At 41.4% G+C, this 21677-nt stretch overlaps 1 protein-coding gene across 1 annotated transcript in view; it reads right to left on the bottom strand.

Moving 5' to 3' along the window:
- Positions 1–21677, bottom strand: part of LOC111237372 (fibrinogen C domain-containing protein 1-like) — a 97946-nt gene that overhangs the window by 1132 nt on the left and 75137 nt on the right. Inside the window, exon 7 of the mRNA XM_022766448.1 lies at positions 1460–1639. Coding sequence (XP_022622169.1) covers positions 1460–1639 — 180 coding nt within the window. The remainder of the gene's footprint in view (positions 1–1459; positions 1640–21677) is intronic.

Here is a 21677-nt window from a genome sequence, read left to right as displayed (position 1 = left end):
TCAGAGAGCTCATAATGTTCAATAACCTCCCCATACCTCCCCTCCCTCTCTGTCCTTTCCTTTCTTTCCAAAGCAGGCTTCACGCTGTGACCAGAAGTGAATAGAAGGATAAAGCTGAGAGCAGAATGAAAGACCGCTCACCAGCCATCAGGTGATGGCTAACAGCTCGTCAGGGCATCAAACAGCCCTTAATTGCCCAGGATGTGGCCGCCCAGCTCCTTACCCTCTCACTCTGTCCTACTCTGCTCTCCATTTGGCATTACCATGGTAACCAGTCAGCGGGAAAAATAATCTGACAGGCTTGCCTGATATTCATGTTGTGTGCTGCTCGACATTAGGAGAAAAGAAATAGTGGGGGAGAAAAAAAAGAAGAGAACAGCTCAGTGGCGTCAACAACGGGATGATGTCCAGAGGATGTAGAAAAGAGGTAAGTGGAGGAAGAAAAAAAGAAATGCTTAAAAGCTCAAGGCATGGGATGTCACCTTGGTGGCTGGAGGCTGGCAGATGCCCATTAAGATCCAGCTGCTCCCAGCCCAAATGAGCACCTGTCAGCTGATTGGAGAGCAGCCACCGCACAGCAAAGTAAAACTAATAACAATAATAACAGTAGGACTGCCTGGAGGGAAGCTGAGGTGAGGACACGAGCATCCGGATAGAGTTTGAGTACCCTTAATTTGACCGGATTCAAATGTTTAGCAAGCAGATGAGTTCAAGGTCAGGCCATGCTGAGGACAGGCCGGGAGCATTATTACTGGACTCTTTAGGAAACACACAGATATCTGGGCAAAAAAGCTGTTAACGCACACAACACATTTTTCCTTCCCCTCTGGTTTCCTTCCTTTACTCTGTCCCTTAGATACCTCTACCCTCTAATTTATTAACCTCTTCCTCTCTTCTGCTCCCCTCTTCTTCTCTCACACCTGTCCCCTTCATTCCTCCACCCTAGATTCTTCCAACCCTCCTGCTCTCCCTCCTTCCACTCTTCTCTTCCCTGCTCCATCTCTCATATCTGTCCCCATTCTCTCCGTGTTCTCAGAGCAGAGCTCCCCAAAGGTTCTTTAAATTGCTTCTTCATTTCAACGGCAGGTTTTTGTTTACGCTGCAGGTCAAGCAGTGCAATTAATTGGCAGTAATTTAATCAAGGTGACAGGTAGCTGGCTTGAATCTGATGGTTGGGGAGCAGAGACACAGACACCAGCAGTCCTCTTACTGTGCAACTGTCTGCATGGTTTAACAAGTGGACACTCCTACTGCACTGTAAAAATAACATACTGTTGTTTGTCTAGAAGGCAGCACATGCTGGTGGTTGGCTTTACCACACTCCTGTGACTTCTGCGTTCATAATTAGGTTAAATGAAAAAAAACAAAAAAGTTCTAATGCAAAAATAGCATCGACTAATCAGAATATCTGCACAGAAATTCTTGCAAGCAAAGTAGTTAACTAGTTCACTGAGTATACCTGCATTGCCAGAATAGTCTCCTACAGTCAAAGGGTATCCATCATCATCAGGGTCCACTGAAAAGAGGCCCACTCCAAAGGTACCATACTGGGCGTAAGCAGTGCTATTTTCAAAGTCCTCCAAGTCGATACGTAGCTCATAGTTCCCCTGGATGGACAGGGCATGGATCTGCTTCAGGCCTGCAGGGAAAGGAAAGAGCGAGACACAGACCAAAACAATCCATTACAAAGTACTACCATTGTTCTCAGCAAACAATATGGGGCTATTTCAGAAGCCGAACACCGAACATTTTCTGGAAATAAGATGTAATATGGTTTTTGTCCCATTTAGAGTCTCCGCTTGCATGTGTAGGGTTTCTTTCCAAAACAAGATTAGAGTTTCAAAAGTGTGCGGAGCGTCTGCTGTTTGCAGTGAGGATGGAGAGGCAAGTTGAAGCCACTGAATCAATATAGGTGATTTTCTCTTTTTTTTTTTAAATGAGGTAATGACACAAACGATTAAGGTTTCTTTCATACTGACATGCAGCTGGAACCAGGAAAAAACAGTTTGTTGTATCTTTTACGGCAACATATTTATATCAGAGCATTTTTATTGACATCCCACTACTAAATATGGGTATCAAATCACATTAAGTATGTTCTAAATATGTATAGCTACATTTGGCAGAAAGAACCAAATTAGCCCTGGTTAACCAAATTCTATAGCCCGTCCTGGCAGTTAAAGATTGTGAATTTGTCTGGAATTGCTTCCAAGCTTTTCTAGGACAAGGAGGCAGTGGACCAAACCACTGTGCGGCAGAGGGGGGAGGAGGAGGAGGAGTGTCCTGGATGAAAGAGATGCTGTAAAATAGTAGTAGTAGTAAATAGTAGTAAAAAGTTCACAAGGTTATCTGTTTTGGTGTGTTGTTAAAAACCTTTTAAAAAGATTAAATCTCAAAAAGAAAAAAAAATCTTCAATAAGAAAGGTTGAACTGTGAATGCTAATACTGGCTAGCAGGACTTCGCAGTCTTATCCAGGACCAAGTCTCATTCCTCCACATGAGAAGGTATTTCTACCCTGTAAAAAAAACACGTCTAAATTTAAGATTAATTCCCCCTGCTGTCTCTGAACATCAATGACAGTGACCTGACTTGATATTAAGTTATCGTTTTAATAGCGAAGAAAGAAATTTAAAATTTAACAGCAAGGTCAACAACATCTGTGGCCTCTTGATAATGAACAGATACAGAATTCACACTACTCTCTCTCTCTCTCTCGCTCCTGCTACTGCACTAATGTGATAATTTCAGTTCCCCTCAGGTCGGTTCAGGAGAGAGAGAGAAAAAACAGCTCTGCTCTATATTTACTATCAAAAAAAGAGGTGTAACACGTGGTTGGAGTCATCATTTGTGCAATTTCTCTATAGCAGGAATAGCTAGATGCATATGACTGAGTCAAAGAGGTTTGTGGTTATGCATGTAAAACTAATTTGTTTTATTGGAAAAAAATATGTTCATTTAATCCCAATTAACTTTTGGTATAATTAAGTGTTATGTCCCAGCTGATTAAAGAAACACCTTCGATTAAAAACAATTTGCATATCATAGTCGTGACTATATCCTACATGCATTGTTTGTTGGAGGAAAAGTATGTTTTTAAAAATCCTTGATTGTGTGTTGTTGTTGTTGTTGCGTTCCCATCCTCCTGTACTAACTTTGTAAGATTCAAACTTGCCATCTTGGATGCCCCCAACCGATCTTTTAATTGTTGCTCAATCCTTCAGAAAGACTGTTTAAGACATAAAGTGCCAGAGGGGAAAAAAAGGTTTCCATCCCTTCTTCCTTGCCCCCTCCTGCTCCACGTTTGCCCCTGCTGCGTTGGAGTGATGGTGCTTCCCAGGGCAAGTTTCCCTCTCCTGGGTTGATCAAAGCTACAAGAGGAATAGTGTGTCAGGCAGAGATGAGCAGGAGGAACTCAACCTGGGTCGCTTGAACACAAAATCCAAGGCAGGAAGACAAACAAAAAGTGAACTCAGCCTCAAGACTCTGTTAACCAGCCCTGCTCCATGCTTACAAATGCACTCTATACATTTGGAGTGTTTGTTTGGGACACAAGAAAGAAACAGCATTTGAAAGCGTGCACTGATGGAGGAGCTTCAAAGGCTCCTTGGTTAAGAACGAGGGTTGGATTTGGAGCATTTGGAGGAAGCTGTAGGCTGCAATCGCTGGCTAAAGGTTTGTTTTACTTTCTCTCCTGTAATGTTACTCAGAATCAGCATGAAAGCAGCCGCACCACAGGAAGGAAGGTGTTTTTATGGACCTCAACGCTGTCATTTTACCTCCTACGGCAATCATCACCTTCACAAATGAAACTCATTCTCCCTTTTAAAGCTTACAAACCTCAAACTGACTTTGCCTAATTTGAATTCCGCCGTTGTGCGAGAATTGCACTCTGAGAGCACCTTGTCTGAAGTTGAGGGCTAATTTGATGACAAACACAGCTGAAAGAACCCATTATTATTCAGAGACAGAAGCTTGCAGTCTGGGCCCAGGCACTTAGTTTGGATTTAATCTAGCCCAATGGGAGGTTGATCCCGCTCTTTTCATTTTCACAGTGGATCAGTGAATTGGAGGAGGACTCAGTCATTAATACATTCTTCCACAGGTAACTTTGTATGTACCAGTTTCCAGTTCATTCTTATACAAGAATATAAATACTCAAGTACACATGCAAAGACGAGTTACACACAGAAACACACACACACACACACACACGAGAAATGCAACACATTTTCCACATGCATTCATAGAAACAAAAATGGCTCACTTGCAGAAATAGTTTTTCTGTCGTAGCCCTCTGAGGAAAAAGTATCAATCCACACAAACACCTAAGGGAAAAGTACCCTGCAGTGATTTGACAAACTTCAAAAGAAAGACTTGTTTTCTCTTTCAGAAAAAAAAGAAAGAAAAATATACCAGATGCAACACAACTCTATTTAAAGACTCTGTGGCTTCAAACTGTATTTACATAACTTTAATTCACACTCTAATTAAAGCCCCAGAGAATCTCAGCGAGACTCTAATTCAGAATAATTAAGGAGGGAGACAAGTGAAATAACAGCAGAGACTTCTTTGGTTAAAATCTAAATGCTCAGGTGTAACTCCCTGTTAATTAAATGCTATTGTTGGGTTATTTAAAATGGGTTCTAATACAAGGGAGAATTTTGAGGTGTTTTGCTTCAGTATTAACATGCTGATTGCTCCGTTGGGGAGAGACTCTCTTCCTCTTATTACTGATTTGCCATTAAATGGAAGCTTAGCACAGAGTCAAAAAGCTCCTGTCCTCCTACGCGCTTTAGATGGGCAATTAGGGTATCTATTCTTTACTGCCTTTATTCTGACAAGCTTTATATCTGGGTCATATTAAGGTCCATTATTTTTAATTGGTGTTTGTCTTGGTGCGCAGTCTACCTTGTTTTTATGTCTGCAGCACATTCTTTTTCTTTTCATCATTATTGTTATTATTTTAATTATTATTGTTATTATTACACTATGTATATGTACATGTTCATCCCAACACTGCTGCAGAAGTTCCCACAAATGTGTTGCACTTGCAGGCTGCTTTGCTTTCACCTCCTGTCCAGTTCATCCCGAACCAGCTTGATGAGGTTTAAGTCTGGAGACTGTGCTGCTCTTCCGTCATTTTGGGTCATTATCTTGCTGTAGGATGACCCCCTGACCAACCGGTCTGTCTTCCTTTGTTGCCCGTCTTTTTCCCCCCTCACCATCCTAACAGCAATATACAGTGCTGCCTCCTGCAGAGCATTATAGTTCTATAATGCATCAGCGGGTGCAGTAACACATTTTGTTCCAACACTGCCTTCGTACAGACAGAGGGTTTATCAACCTGTGGGAATTGTTTGCACCAACTCTCAAGGCTTTTTTTTGTTATTCCCATTGCTGCAGGAGAACTGTATGTTAACCAAGGAGTCTAAAGCTATTCTAGCGCTTTGAGCTAACTGCTAACATCAGCATGCTAACACCATCTCATTTCAGCATGTTAGCATGCTATCATTCGCTAATTAGTACTAAACAGAGTACAGCTGAGGATGATGGGAATATTATTTTTAAACCAAAGTATTGGGCAAATGAAAGTTTTGACCTCATGTTTATTAAAAAGCAACAGATAATGAAAAAATATAAAATGTTATATTATGAGAAAAAAATCACTGCCTCATCGACCAGATGTGATGTGTATTCATGTAAGAGTAAGTGTGGGGAAATAATTAGAGTATACTTTGACCAACAAATCACACTACCAGTATGCTGTGAAGCTATCTCATAGACCTTGAGTCGAGGCTGGATTAGAAACCCAGGCCCTCAGGGGCCCTGAAAGCACCAGGGTGTCTGTGTATCAATTACATGTGTAGCAGAAACAGTAAAGGCCCAGGTCGCTCCTGTATTTCTTTTCTACTATTCAGGTCTTGAAAAGGGGCCCTGTGTCAAAATCTAGTTTTATACCTATTAATATTTCAATATTAATACTTAATGCCTCCTACATAGTGCATATTCTTAAACCAATGTGTTTAGTCAAATTATCACAAACTAATTATGCAACATACCTGGGGCAGTAATACCGAATAGCTTTCTATGACTTTGGGCAAATTGTGTGTGTGTGTGTGTGTGTGTGTGTGTGTGTGTGTGTGTGTGTGTGTGTGTGACTTAAAAGAGGCCCAAAGCTCACTGTTGTCCTGGAGCCCCCTGTTGGGCTAATCCAGCCCTGCCCCGAGATACAGTTTCCTTAAGCATACAATGCGCGCACATTTTTAGAAACCTGATAGTGTTATCCAACACTTCAAACAACAATCCCTCAATAGGTTGCAATCTTTTTAAACTTTTTCCTTCAGATAAATCTGCATATCACACAACCTGTGGTATAGAAGCGCAATTACTCAGTGTCATCTCAGTAGAAGATAAATAACACTGGCAAAAATCAGCATCTCATTTTGAGCAATCAATGTGTTTACTGATAAGGAATCTCATTTGGAGTGTACCTGATTAACAAGCACATTGACAGGACAGAAATCTTTAAGCATTCTTTGCCATTAAATCATCCGTGTCGTTACCATCTCCTTTACACTGTCTGCTAACAACAGAGCTGCGAGGCTCCATGGTCTTAACGCTAGAAGCTAAACATTATCTTCATCATGTCCATTTTCATCCTCTGCGCTACTCATCAAAAGCAGGCTGCGATTGTATTTAGAACACGCTCATACAAGCGGGAGCATACCATTAGGTCTCTTTGATAATACATCTATTGAAAATGACAATATATATCTGCAATTACCTCATTAAACTAGGTCATGGTAATCCATAACTCATTTTCACACTTCTGAGGGCTATAGGAAAGAGGACAAATGTAGCTTGTTTAGAACATGAAGACAGTAATTTGTCATTTTTATCTTTTATTCATTCTGAGAGGGCATGTTGTGTTCTCCAGAACTAAAGAGAAACAAAGCTCGAGCCTTCCTGACATTGATTAAACCATTACCACCAGAGATTTCTGCTCCTTAAATGTGATTTTACAGCTAATGAGACTGACATCAATGACTTGATTAAAAATGTAGAAGACCTCTGTGAGATGTCTCCGTGATGCTGCTAAAAGGCCCAAATATTAATGATTTATTTGCTTTTATTTGAAAAGTATGTAGGGAAATGTATTGAATGCTTTTAGGGGACGGGTTGCAGTCCTGCGCTCACTGTCTCAGCGTACAGCGCAGCACTACAGGGCATAGAGGAAAAGAACAAAAAACAGATCTCTAAACCCAACAGAGAAATGATTACACTCCTCTTTGCCGCTTGTGACATTTCTCGAAGTTAATTATTCATCATGCTTTTCTCCCTCTATTGCTGGGGGGCAACTCCTGAGACTGTTTCAGCTGAAAAGGAGAAAAGCAGCAGCACTCTTCCATCTCCTCCTCCCACCATAACTCAACCCTTTCCTCGTTTTTTTGTCTTTCTTTTTCTCTTTTCCTCTCCATCCCTCCCTCCCTCCTGCTTAATCTTCCTGTCAAGCTGTTTTACTCAACAGAGATTGTGGACAGGGAGGAGTTAGAGCCGGGGTGGGCTATTTCCGTAACCACGAGAACGGTCGCCGCCGTGCCCTTTGCCATCGGGTGCTAGGCTGGTCGAGCGGGTCTGTGAGCACGCGTCTGCTGAAAAGCTTTCTGTCGTCTGCTCTCAGGGAACAGAAAAGGCCCGCTATCGTCGGCTCTCCTCTTGTCATCAAAAGATAGGAGCCCAGGGAGAAAAACAGAGACAGGTGTGTGCTGAACTCTCGGGCTTGCTGCTCCCCCGGAGCCCACTGTGACATTTGGTGGGACAAAGAATTTTAAGATTAACTGTCACACCTCTGACGTGTCTTCGCCCTGTTTGCAAGTTTCATCTTGCAAATTCCCATTCAAGACTTTATGTCAGATTTTTTTAAGCCCCGGTAAGGGATTTTGATTTTTAATGTCAGCTATAGGAAGGGACATACTTCTGATACATGTGTTCCTGCTATACTGTACGCTTTGAAGTATAAGTTATGTTATGTTATGCGTGGTAACGTGGTCTCAATTCTTTCACGAGGAACAGGAAAAGAGTGTGGGGGCTGCAATTTTTTGCATACAGGCTAAATACCCTGCGTTTCAATGATAGAACAAGTGCATAAGAGGCTGAATCCGCTATATTCAAAAATCATTCTGAGGCTGAATACAGAATATTCTTAAGCTGCCTGAACATTTCAGCAGCGCTATTTGTTCAGCACCAAACACATGGTGCCGTTCCCCACAGGCTGAGTCTAACTTGGGAATAATGATCTTGGGAATGTTTGCTCACTTTGCCCACAGCACCCTCATTACTGCTCTCAGGAGTCACTTGCTTCATCTTTTGAAGATAGATACATTTTGCAATATATTATTAATACATATTGTTTCCTTTTGAATCCTTATGGGTTTCTGAATAGACAAAAGCTCGCTGAGCCGCATATTTCAGACCTCCAGCATATTTTCACCGACTTAAATCCATCAGCTTAAACAGGAGTCTTCTCACGGTGCCGCAGACGGAGGAGGTTCAGCATGACTGCAGGTGTGGAGATGCGCCTCTCTAGACGTGATGAATGGTGTGTAGGACGACAGTGTGAAGAAGGAATTACACAACTAATCTGTGACTCTCTCATTTTTCAACCCCACTGCACACAGAGATGTTAATACTATAATCATGATGGTAGCATGATGTGTCTAAATCATGTTCGAAGCTTGGGCTTCTGCTCATTATCATTTCATGGTCAAGGGTCACATGTAAGTGCACCGTGTGCGCAGGCAAAGTTATACGGGATTACAATGGCAGGCAGCAATTGAGAGCAGCTGTGCCTGTGGCAGTCCAACTGCGCTATTAGGTGATGGAGAGAGACAACCAGTGGAGAGAACGTTATTATGGTGGTGGTGTTCTACTGTAAGGTACAATTAAATGTTAATCCACCATGAAACGTGAACTCTGTACTCTTTATCGGGGACGACTCTGGCTGCAATAAAATAGTTTTAAGGGGACAGGAGCATTTTGGTGGTTTTTATCTGCTTAAAGCAACAAAATACAATAATTTATCAGCCTTGTTGCATAAAGTGAGGATAATATAAATCAGCAGGGGTTTGCAAGTGGGAGTGATCAGTATCAGTTGCTCCACTATTACCTCAATGACTTTTACGATTTCAGTCTTATTGCTGGGAATGTTTTACGCCTCCAGATATTCTGATGCGCTTCCAAACTCCCCCCTGAATTACCCACGATGCACATGCAGGTTATGGAGGAATTTGGAGGGTCTTTGCAGTTTTATACAACAGATATATTCTTCACAAAATGTTCTTTAATTTATAATCCCTATGATTTTTAAAATGTAACTTAGTGGCAAAGGAATGGTGCCAAATGAATAAAGACATAATGAACATTTATGACAGCCAATTCAAACATTTAGCCATTATTTGTAGCCTCTTCACCATTTCTACCTTGTCTTTTATGCTAGCTAAGTATTTCGTCTGTTTATCCATTACGTTTACCAATCTATTTGAACCATTTCAATACTTTCAGCCATCTAAACTGTTTAACCATTACTCACTATTTCAAACATGTATCTGTTACATTTACCAAACTATCTTAACTGTTCATTTTTCTCTTGCACCTACTGTATCCATTTTTAACCATTACCTATAAGATGCCTCTGTTTGCTTGCCAGCTAGCTTCCATGAACTCTCAACTGCAGCATGTGGAATTCAGGTGTCGCAGCTGACTCAATATGACGATATACATTTCCTTTAGATCAAATCCTTATTTAAATTTTTTCAAATAGGTTGAGCTACCCAACAATCTTTCCCCATAGCCCCTCGAAACTGCACAATTAAATGCCTCTGGGGTACAAATACCCCTGACTGACAATCGCAGCTGTAAAGCATAGGCATGATTTATTTTTGTGGCTCTATGTTTGAAATGGTAATGTTCAATGTATATCAAATTTCAAGGCCTGAGAGCTATTTAATTAGTTGATTACTTAGTGAGAATCCGTAGATGTGTAAAATGTTTCTTTTTCTTTTACAAATGGCGAGGTGTCTGTGACTACACCATGTCTCTGCTCGACTTTCTCCTGTTGCCAACTCGCTGAAATCTCTCCCCCAGCTGTCACTCCCATCTCTGTCGCACCACATCTCCCAGTACTCATCTGAAATGAATGAGCAGCGGTCGCCTCGTCTCTTGTTGCTGCTGCTGCCAATGTGAACTCACAGTAAGACACAAAGGAGGCGACAAGTTTGCTCATGTTTCTCATAATGCAGCTCCAACAATTTAATCTCATGTTTGTAAGGTTGAACTGAGCTTGATTTGGAGCTCCTTCCACGCAGACAGCCATCTGTTTCAAAAACCTCTTCATCTTCCTTTTTACATTTTGCCATTGTGACTATTATTAATGAGCAGGTAGCTTATTTTAATTGATAGGGAGAGGCAGGGGTTGGTGCGATACGCGAGGTGCAAAGCTAATTGGCAGGACACAATGATGTATGGTCGCGATGAGTCTTTATTGAAACTAATCATGTCTTATCTAACTAACATTTCCACCACTGTTTAACCAAGCAACCATGGCAATCAAGAATAACATTAAGGACACACACACACACACACACACACACACACACACACACACACATACACACACACACACACACAGACACACACACACACACACACGTGTTCTGTTTGTCATATATAAACCTACAGATCTAAACTTTTACTGAATACATGAAAGAGTCATTTCACCTCATCACTGTCATCCTCCTTGTTTACTTCCTTGTCATCATCTCTGTGTTTCACTGGTAAAATCCACATGGAATTGACGTCCTGTTATAATATATTATACATAAAACATTGCCTTTGCTCTAAGAATAATTCATGCAGACATAATTGAGCACTGGAGTAGAAGTCAAAATGTCTGCTATGACTATGCAGTTGACAGTGATTAGTGACGGTAATAATACTGCACATGCCATTTGGATTCACGTGTTGACAAATGTTTGGATAAGTGAATTGTGCATTTGAAGGCATGAGTGTACAATAATGGGGGTTCTCATGGATTAAAAAAATAGAAATCACTATAAAAGCTTCAGTTTTCTGCCGTATTCTCCAGGTGCAAATATGTAGTTGGCTCTTTACTAATGATGTTATTCGGCGTGGGTGAGTTTGAAAAGAGAGCCGTTGAAATATACACCTCATTTGTTGGCTATTGTGTTGCCTTTGAGTCTGTTTAAAGGTCCCATATTTTACACTACATGCTGTTTTATTTGAAGTGTTGATCCATAAGAAGATACCTTTGTGGTTTTAAGTATAAACCATGTCAATGTAGTTCCTCTCCTCTCTCAGGCTGCTCTCTGGGGCTCTGTTGTAAAAACAGGTTTGGTGAGCCAATCACTGGCTGACTGTTTGGCTGACTGGTTGGCCGGCAGTTTTCCGAGTGAGCTAATAAAAATATAGCAGATTTCAGGTAAACACTCAGAGAAATCAAGTCCTGCAAGGCCGGATGGTGGGTCTGGGTCTGGGATCTCACTGTATAGAATATGGGACCTTTAAACATTATCTACTAGCTCTGACTTCTCAGAGCAACTATAGTGCTCCTGATCATTGGTGTCATTTTGAGAGTATTTGAAGGACAGCATATGTGTGCTGAATATTATCCTATTGTTCTACTTCATTGCTCTTCAAAAACTGCAATGTGACACATGGAAATCCTCAGAATTGCTTCTCCTGTCCCAGCCACAGCCATAGCCAAGCCAGCTTGCTTGTTTATCCCAATCAAACTAGATTCATTTGTCAGTGATAAGAAGGGAAGGCAAGACACAGGTGACACAACAAATTTAAATCTCCAAAGTCATGCAGATTTCAGTCTTGGTTATCATCACATAAGATTAATTTATCTGATACTAGATCGCTCAGATAGATGTCAGGTTTGCTTTCAACTTCACGCCTCTGTTAAACTAAATGCTTCCAAATGCCATCCACCGGGCAAAATAAAAGAGGGGATTTTGCTCAAGTGGCAGGATTAGAGTCATAAAATCATGAGAGAGAAGAATGAGAGCCAACAACCCATCACATCTGATATCATCAGAAATTAACCTTTGGGGTGGAAAGACTGAGCCAAGAGTGGTGAAGGGAGATATGAGGGGGAATGTGAAGGAGAGAAACAGAGGCAGGTAGAGAAATGCTGAGAGAGCTGGCAGGCCTTTAAGGCTGTAATTCAGGGAGAAGACCACATTAATATTTAGAGGTGCTCTCAGGTAAAACAAAATGAGCAGAGCCGGGCCACCTTTATGGCAAAGACTGGCAACAGACAGGGCATAAAGATCCAGCAGGTATGCAGCACTCACATAGACACAAACCTTCAAGGTTTAGCAGTAGAAGACACAATAGTTTTAGAGGGTGAGTCAATTTACATAAAAAAAAGCATCAATTTAACAATAACAGGCTACAGAACACGTAGACTGGTACAGATCCGTCCAAAAGTGTTTTTTTTCCTTGTGCAAACATTTTGAACCTGATCTGAAACAGATCTATGGCAGAAACAATCCAAAATAGACCTAAGCATAATCAGATCTGATTCAAAACATGGTCGACCCAAATAGACTCAAATATAGAGAGAACTCCAACACGGGTAGCAGCGAGAATTGACAAGCAGCCATTGTCAAAAAAAGCAGCAACACGTAATTTTTAGCCTTGCTAGCGGCTTGGCTCTATGGATGGTCCAGACTGAAATACCTCTGGATTGCCATGAAAATTCATACGGACATTGATGGTACCCAGAGGATGAATCCTACCAACTTTTGTGAGCCCCTGCCTTTGCCTCTAGTCCCACTGCCAGGTTGACAAATGCCTTGACAACTATCGGATGGATCAACAGCTCCAATACTAATCAGCTAATGACTTGCCTTTAGCTCGTCTTCATAGTTGCCACTGTTTTGTGGAAGATGTTCACATCTGCCCCTTTCAATGATTATGATGCACAACATGAACAGAGCTGACAGAGAATCCACTTGGATTCACTTGGGTATTAAATATTTTACCACACAGACCTGAGACCCACTGCAACAGAAATACACCCAGACCTGACTAGACTGAATAGAATTTGGTACTGGGCTGGGTCATGGGATAACCTGTAAAGACCTCTACCATAGGCTTCCTAATCTGCCCTGATGGGTTGAGTCCTTAGGGGGTAAAATGGTAAAAAAAAAAAAAAAAAAAAAGTGAAATGCATTAAAAAGGAGTGGTGAGCTGAAAATCCAACTGAGCACAGAGACTGTGTTAGATGAGAAGGAAAGACACTGACAGAGAGGGAAACCAGGGCGAGGGAGCTGTCATGGAGCAAGGTATTATGAGCATGGAAAAGAACACTAAGATGCCAGGAGGACTTTGATCATGGGCACATGATGCCATTAAGGCTGGGCAAGGGCAGTGTGATGGCCTTGCTAAGCCCCTCCTCTGATTCCAGGGTCAAAGTAATGAGGAGCTTAAGGAACAGAGAGAGAGAGAGAGAGAGAGAGAGAGAGAGAGAGAGAGAGAGAGAGAGACAGAGACAGAGAGAGAGAGAAAGAGTCCAAATGGGCCACACATCTTCAGACCCTCTAGTGCTATTTGCTTGTAATGAGGTTGGTGGGAGTTCAATGCTAATTAAGCGACAGGCATCATTAGAATTTTATGATTTTTTAAAAAGTCATCATGCTCTCCTTCAAATATTAATACTGTCAACAGTGAGGCTTTTCCTGACCATTTACTCGAATAAAAATATTCACCAAAGCCCTTATTGATGGAGGAAAATGAGGCTAAAATAGAAGCCAGATTATAGTGTTTAAAAATAAGAAAAAAAATGGGTACATAAATGCTGCCAAGACAGCTCAAGAGTTGAATGAGGAGAACATTTCTATCAAATACTTCCCATAATAAACCGTACAAACAGTGTAAAGTAGCATTGAGGTGTCAGGCACATGTATAATTCAGTGAGAGAAACATGCTTTTCACAGTTACCATTGCCTCACCCTTATTTAGATCATCTCGTGTGCTTATCTTAGCTCAGGGGAGTCAATGCAGCATTAGAAATGATGAATAGGTAATCTATATGTTATCACGCATGAACAATGTGGCACTGTTGAAAAAGTGTTTTTTTCATTAATTGAAAACCCATAAGAAGACCCAGACAAGTGATGAAATGAATAACTACATGAAACAAAATTTAAAAGGGGATTATCTGGTCAGAAGCTGAGTCCTTGGTATAAAGAGTTTTCTGTCACTGTCATTAGTAGATCCATTCAATCATTCCTCAATCAAATTTTCAATCACCCCATCTGTGCTCATTCAACATTCCTTTATGAGAAGATTCTACTCATAAATTTTTACATCTTCTGGAAAATAAAATTCCCCCTCCCGTTTTTTAAAGAGCCTTTTCTGCTGAGCCAAACCAGACTTTGGTACCAGCACAAGTAGGGAGGTGGAGGAATATACCTGTATGCTGGGGATGAGAGGCATCAAATAAAGTACCTAGGCCTTGTGGAGAGGGCTACGAATTGCTCTGGTCCTCATACATATCGAAATTACTGGCAGAATTGCTGCAAATTACAGCTATCTCCACTCCAGCAGTGCAATCTAGTGCAGATGGAGTGTCTGCCAGGGTACAGCCGCACCAATCAGAGACAACATACCCTCCTGAATAAAGCAGAGGCAGAACTGGAGGCCGAGGCATCATTGTGTCAGCATCAGGGCTGATTGGCAGAGCCTCAGCTGGCTGGCAGACTGGATCCCTGGACGGCCAACATCAGTGTGTCGGACTCACTGAGGAGGAATCGCACTCCTGAATAATTGATTGGATATGAATGCAGTATTGGATGAGCTTAAACTGAAAACACTTACATGTGCTCTAAATAATAGATTGCAGGGGATTGTAGTTTATATTGCTCTTTGTCATGCGAGATAGGGTATCATATCATATATTCCTGTATTTCCTGACAGCTGGGCTCCACACACATCTCAATCAGTTCCCCTGGTATGTTTTGACTGGTGTTCTGTTGCGTGTGCTGCCACTTTAATTGACATTTAAAATGCATTTAATGCACATGTACACATGTACTCACACTTAAAATGCCATATGCTGTAGTAACTAGGAGTCTTTAAGCATTCCATGGGGAGTAGGAGATTTCTGCTACTTTTTTCAGTGGAGAGTAGTGGTCACATGTAGCATATACTCATGCATATTTGAAAGTCTGTGTTAAATGTGTATAAAATATAAAATATTGTTTTATCAGGTTCAGGATTTGCAGATCAGTAGGTATGTATGAAGTGAGTATGAATTGTAAAGGGCAAACCTATTAAGAGAACTAAGAAGGAAATGATTCTGAAACTTCTTTCAAGGACATGAAAGTAAGTTTGTTCAGTCAGCACAAAGGACACACAAATGTGCCAGAATGTGACAATGTAAAGTACTCCACACACCTGACCTCAGAGACACATCATCTACATGCATCTATGGCGTATAGTATTGTACGTTTCCAAGGATTTTTCTAGTATTAAGTGAGTAGTCGGAGACCAATGTAATGCAGAAGCTTTGTAAAGCCCTTTTAAAATGCGAAGCTGGTTATAATGGCAGCAATTATATGAAACACTCTGAAACACTTTTAAAATTGTACACTGTGTCATAGTGAAGAATTAAACATAGAGTTAGCAAACTGCTGAGGTTGTACTACCCCATGAAATGGTTTTCTCGATCATAATTATCAGGGGCCACGGCTGGAGGGAGGATGTCTGCAGGGTGGAAAGCCAACACGCAGTATGAGCCACATGGGCACAATGTGTGGGCAGACACTGACTGTAAAGAGATGCACAAGGCATAAAAAACAACTGTTTTCCTGATGCCAAGGTCATCTCTTGGTGTTCACAATAAGCATTGTTTTGCTTTAGCTTAACATGTTGTAACTGTGTTGTGAAAGGTTCTGCAATTATGGAATTACAGTACTATGAAGAAAATATATTATTGTCAGTGATAATAACTCAAATTACAGATACATTATAATTGTGGACTGAGCATGGAAACTACAATGAATACATTATGGTCTTGTAGAGTTAAGTGGGTTGAAGGACCAGGGTGTAGGAACTAGGGGGATCTATTGGCAGAAATGAAATATAGTATCCATAATTATGTTTTCATTAATGTATAATCACTTGAAAACAAGAACGGTTGTGTTTTCATTAGCTTAGAACGAGTCCTTTGTATCTACATAGAGACTGAGTCCTCTGCAATCGAGCCTGCCGTGTTTCTACAGTAGCCCAGAATGGACAAATCAAACACTGGCTCACGTTACCCCGAAGGCCACTGTATGTTCTCCTGGATGCTTGGAGAAGGAGGGGTGTGGGGTATTCACTTGGTTGCAATCTGACACCTCACCGCTAGATGCCACTAAATCCCACACAGTGGCCCTTTAAAAATGTAACTCGGCCAATAAAACCACAGTCAGTGAGGGGAGAAATGTGCAGTCCAACAACTTTACAATAAATGTGTTATAGATAGGTCCGTTTGGATGATTATTTGGCCGAGTGGGAATTCCCCACGTCAATGGTTCCATAAAATCATGCAGTTATGTTATTCAGCCAAATAATGACTAAGCTGCATACGCAAAAATGAAGTCACAAGTGAAATTATGTATGTTTTTGGTAAAATTTTGCTATTTTTCTTTGGTTTCTGGTTTCTTATTACAGGTGTTGTTGAAGCATTAGGGTACCATCCTTATACAAGATGATCCAGTATAATTAAAAATGTGATTCAGCATTTACCTGTTGCATTCAAAAAATCATGTTGTCTAATTACAAGCAAAAGATGCTGAAGAATAATAATTCTTCTGTATTGTATGTAAATAAATATCTAAAAATTAGAATTCTGGACTTCAGAATTTTCAACAGTGAGTATGAATGAGTAGAAGATGATAGAATAAACGTTGGTTGTTGTGTGTTGCTACAGTGCCTTGACATCCTCTTTAGATATCAGCTAAAGAGATGCAGCTGGGATCTTTTAAAATAAAATATTCTCTACATCAATAGTAATTCTAGCAATGCTTTGTAAATACAGCGGTGACATGACGATGTGAGTGGCTAATGAATCGTAAAAAGGGTACCAGCTAACTAGCTCAGAGTTAAAAGAGCAAACTGATATGTTGTGGGATATATAAACTGACAACTTGTTTATCTAGTGGAGTCTGGGGAGTCGAATGTCACCTGCTGTAAACACCTCTTTTGAGTTTAATATTTGCTTGCTCAGGCAGAACAAAGCAGGACTAGTTCCACAATGTACAACAGACAAATGGCAAATTATATTGTGCAAATAATTTCAAATGTTCAATAATTCTTGCAATATGGTTTAGAGAACTATTGTGAGGAGCCGACAGAATGAAGAGTTTTCACAACAAAGTGATGGGAGTTTTTTAGAAACAATGGAAGTGACACACAGGGATTGATGGTAAGCGCCTGGCGGAATAATGAGGCTATTTATTCCCCCTAACGGGAACAGAGAGAGTTCAGGGGGAGACTGTGTAGAGCCTTCTGCAGAGTTTCTCCAAACTGTGACCTTCCTGCAAGGTAGCAGCCTTTATTGACTCTACACAGTTTCACATCAGCCTCTTAAGCACACTGTGGCTGTGCATGTATAGAAGCTTGTGCTTACTTTTCACATTAATGCATGTACCTGTGCATCTAATACATTACCCCTGGCAAGAATATGTATTCATACAGTGGTATAAGAATATCAAATATAACTTTTCTTAAATGACTCGTTTATCTTTAGCCCTTCTTTCACTCCACGCTTCCATTTGTGCTTCCTGTCCTTCCTAACAGCCTATTGGATATTCTCCCTCTTTAACCACTGCTCTCCCCTTCTCCAGTGTGCCTTGACTTAATCGCCCACAAATCCTCGCTAACGTTGCTCATCTGTTTCCTTTTCCAGCTTCTTCACTGATTTTTCTGCACTCATCATCTCTCGAATTTCTTCACCTGTCCTCTCCGTTCAACTCCCTCAGTGTCTCAATATATAATGTATTTTCACAAAACACTGCGTGGACATGGGAAAGCTGGGTAAATTAAAGCTTTTAAATGAGGAAGAAGCATCGCCTATCTATTAGAGGCTGGAGTAATAAATCTCCCAAAGAACAATCGATCGGCATTCCATCCCCCCTCTCTCTGCTAACCTGTGGGTGGCGAAAGGTACTGACCCTTGACCTTGCTGCTGTCGGTGGTACTGCTGCCAGGCTGAGAGAAGAAGCAGCAACACAGTGATTGGAGTGTCTGGCAGATTTTTACAGATGAACTATTGACAGGGGTCATGGCACATCTACAGCAATTGTTTCAGCTTTTTTTTTACTCTTCTGTCTCTCTGAACAGATATGTTTTCAGAGTAATCAGTGCTGCTGTCGATGTTTCTGCAGGTTGGTGATCTAATCTCATCTTGGACCTCAAGGTTATGTTCAGTAAAGGTTGAGAGGCGGGAGGCTGTTTATGAATGGTCCCCATGAGTATGATTGAATGTTTATTCAAACCCTTGGCCTTTCTTTTCATTGTCATGCTGACCTTCCCTGGCTTATTTCAATTGCACAGAACTGGGGGTCCACAGACAAAATAATAGAAAAAAAAGGGAAAAAGAAAATACAAAGTAAGGCAAAATGGGCCGTCATTCTCACAGGAATTGTGATATGCTTTGATTTGTGCTCTCTTTTGCGGATACAGTCCTCTTTAGGTTTTCTACTGCGTGACAAGAATATAAATATAAACCTCAGGATGCTGCACTGTGGTAGAGGAAAGCTGTGGAGGATAAATGTGTGTAAGGATGTGTTTGTGCATGGGTCCATGGAAAAGAAAAAGATTAGGTGGAATGAAGTTAAAGAAAAAAAAAAAACAAAGTAAAGAAAAAGCTGTATAAGGTAAATATGCAGAGCGGCTGCATTGCTACATTTTTTAAACGTGTGAATCACATTAGATTTTGGTGGCACAGCACACGACTGTCCAGCATGCAGTGTGGCAGACGTCAGACAATGATCAACCACCTTGAAACTGGTGGTTCAAAGAGTTTCTAACAATGGCAGGTAAATCACTGCATTATCATGTTCTGTTTTGCAGTGGTCACCACCGGGACACCAACTACTCAAAAGAATAACAATGTAATCAATAGTTTTACATATCACATCCATGCAGAGAACATCGATAAAAGCAAATAAATACTTTTCGGCCTAGACACATCTATTCTTTCAGTCCCATTGTATGTTCGTTCTCGTGTGCGTTTGTGTGTGGTGATGGTATATGTTCTTTTCTAGACCTAAGATGAATTGGTTCCCCTACTGCGTGCGGCTCCTCTGATCCTCTGCTCCTCTAAGCTCTGAGTGCTTCTCCAGGCTGGGAGTTAATTGCCCCAGACTGTGGTGTTTCACATTGATCTGAGAAACATAGGTGGGAGATGAAGAAACCAGGGGCAGGAGAGAAACGAAGGGAATGAAGCGGCAAACAAGAGACAGCCGACATGTTTGGCAATTACCATTAGTTTACCATGTGTATGAGTGACTACAGATGGGTGTGGGTGTGTTTGTCATTGTTACTTATGGAGCAGTGGTGTAGTTACAAGACGTGGTTACAGTTTAAAAAAAAAAAAAATGTATTGAAAACTACTTTCCTATTTTTCTGACCCACTATACTATACACTGTTTCCTCTCCTCGGTTTTTTCAGGCTGCCTTTTACATCTGAAGAGTCCCTCACTCCCTAAGGACTGACGCAGACAGCCAAGCCTGTGAAAGACCCATCTCCAAATTATAGTCATCCCCCTGCCTGGCTCCCATCTGCACCCTCAGACTCACTGTAAACACACACAAACACGCAAATGTCTCATTCTCCGTGGCTCACCTCCCTGTAATCACATGAGCTTACAATACTTGGGGCTGGCTAAGAGCTCAATTATAGCACTCGCATATGCCCCACTTGTTAAAAGGTGAGCAGTGTGTAAAGTGGTTAACACTGTTATTTTCTGCAGAATTTTGTGCAATTTTAGTGACAGGCAGGAGAAAAGACTGTAGGAGGAGGAAAATAAAGGTTTGCTTTGCTGTTTCTTCTCCGTTGGCAGCTGCGAGTGTATCCTTAATGAGGCAGTCAGCCGAGGAATGTTAAATCACAACAAGGAAGTCTTCAGACAGAGGACAACTTCCAGGCAGAGCGAGTCAAGACACATGGGTCTTATTACACTGTTTCCCCTCTCGCACTGCTGAGGACGATCACAAAAATATGATATGACATGCTCTGGGCATCCTCAGTGAAAGGAGAAGCACTAAATACTCAAAGAGAAAAACTGTGTGTTATTTGCTGGGGCTGAAACTTAATAATAGAAAAATAATGTCAGTTGTTTTGCCTATTGGGCTATCACCTTTCCTTTATTGAATGTATATGCTAATGACCAAAAAGAGCCAGAACTAAGGTTATTGATCAAGTATGCTTGCATGCTCAGGAGTAAAAGGAATTTGACTCCTGTTGTCAGTGTCTCTCCATGTGTGTAATGCAATGACAGGCACAAATGAACAAACAGAACAACAAGTTTCAGCCTAGTTATTTAGTATAAATGATAAAAGGCAGGCTAATATTTGCTGTATACAGGTCAAGCACACTGTAAATACAGGGTTCTGGTCTCAGGTTAGAATGAATAACAATGTGTAACTGATATATAAGGGTGTCTGTGAATGTTCTCATTCGTCCAGGTCATAGTTATCTCTCTCTCAAATTAAATCGAAGGCAACTGGACTTGTATTTGTCTGTGGAAGACGTTTCGCCTCTTATCCAAGCGGCTTCATCAGTTCATCATGTATTGGTCTCTCTAGTCCGCACTAGTCTGACCAAGAAAATGGAGAAGGACCCAGGTATTTAACCTCTTGTGGGTGGGTCCACCAAAGTACCTGTGAAAGTACTGGTTTCACCTGACCATTGTTGTGGTCTCATGTGGACGACCGTCGTTAGGGGTCAGGTGACCCTGTTGTTGTCCCCTGTGAACGACAGTCGTTAGGGTCAGGTGAGCCCCTGGTGGATGACGATCGTTGAGAGTCGTCTGAGATTATGTTGTTGACCCTCCTGGGTACCGATGAAAGGGCGACATTGTAGATGGGGGATAGATGGTGTCGCAGACCACCTCCCCTGTTTAGCGATGGCCTCTCCACTTTTACATAGATGGCTTCCTTGACTCCCCTTTCAAACCATCTGTCCTCCCTGTCCAAGATTTTGACATTGCTGTCTTCAAAGGAGTGTGCCTTTTCCTTTAGGTGGGAGTAGACAGCTGAGACAGGGCCTGAAGAGTTTGCCCTCCTGTGTTGGGCCATACGTTTGTTTAAAGGTTGTTTAGTTTCCCCAATATATAGGTCATTGCAATCCTCACTGCATTGTCAAAATCTTGGACAGGGAGGACAGATGGTTTGAAAGGGGAGTCAAGGAAGCCATCTATGTAAAAGTGGAGAGGCCATCGCTAAACAGGGGAGGTGGTCTGCGACACCATCTATCCCCCATCTACAATGTCGCCCTTTCATCGGTACCCAGGAGGGTCAACAACATAACCTCAGACGACTCTCAACGATCGTCATCCACCAGGGGCTCACCTGACCCTAACGACTGTCGTTCACA

Source organism: Seriola dumerili, unplaced genomic scaffold (assembly GCF_002260705.1).
Source record: "Seriola dumerili isolate Sdu_G_001 unplaced genomic scaffold, Sdu_1.0 BDQW01000853.1, whole genome shotgun sequence".
NCBI classification, from domain to species: domain Eukaryota; kingdom Metazoa; phylum Chordata; class Actinopteri; order Carangiformes; family Carangidae; genus Seriola; species Seriola dumerili.
This window is presented reverse-complemented; position numbering and strand designations above follow the sequence as displayed.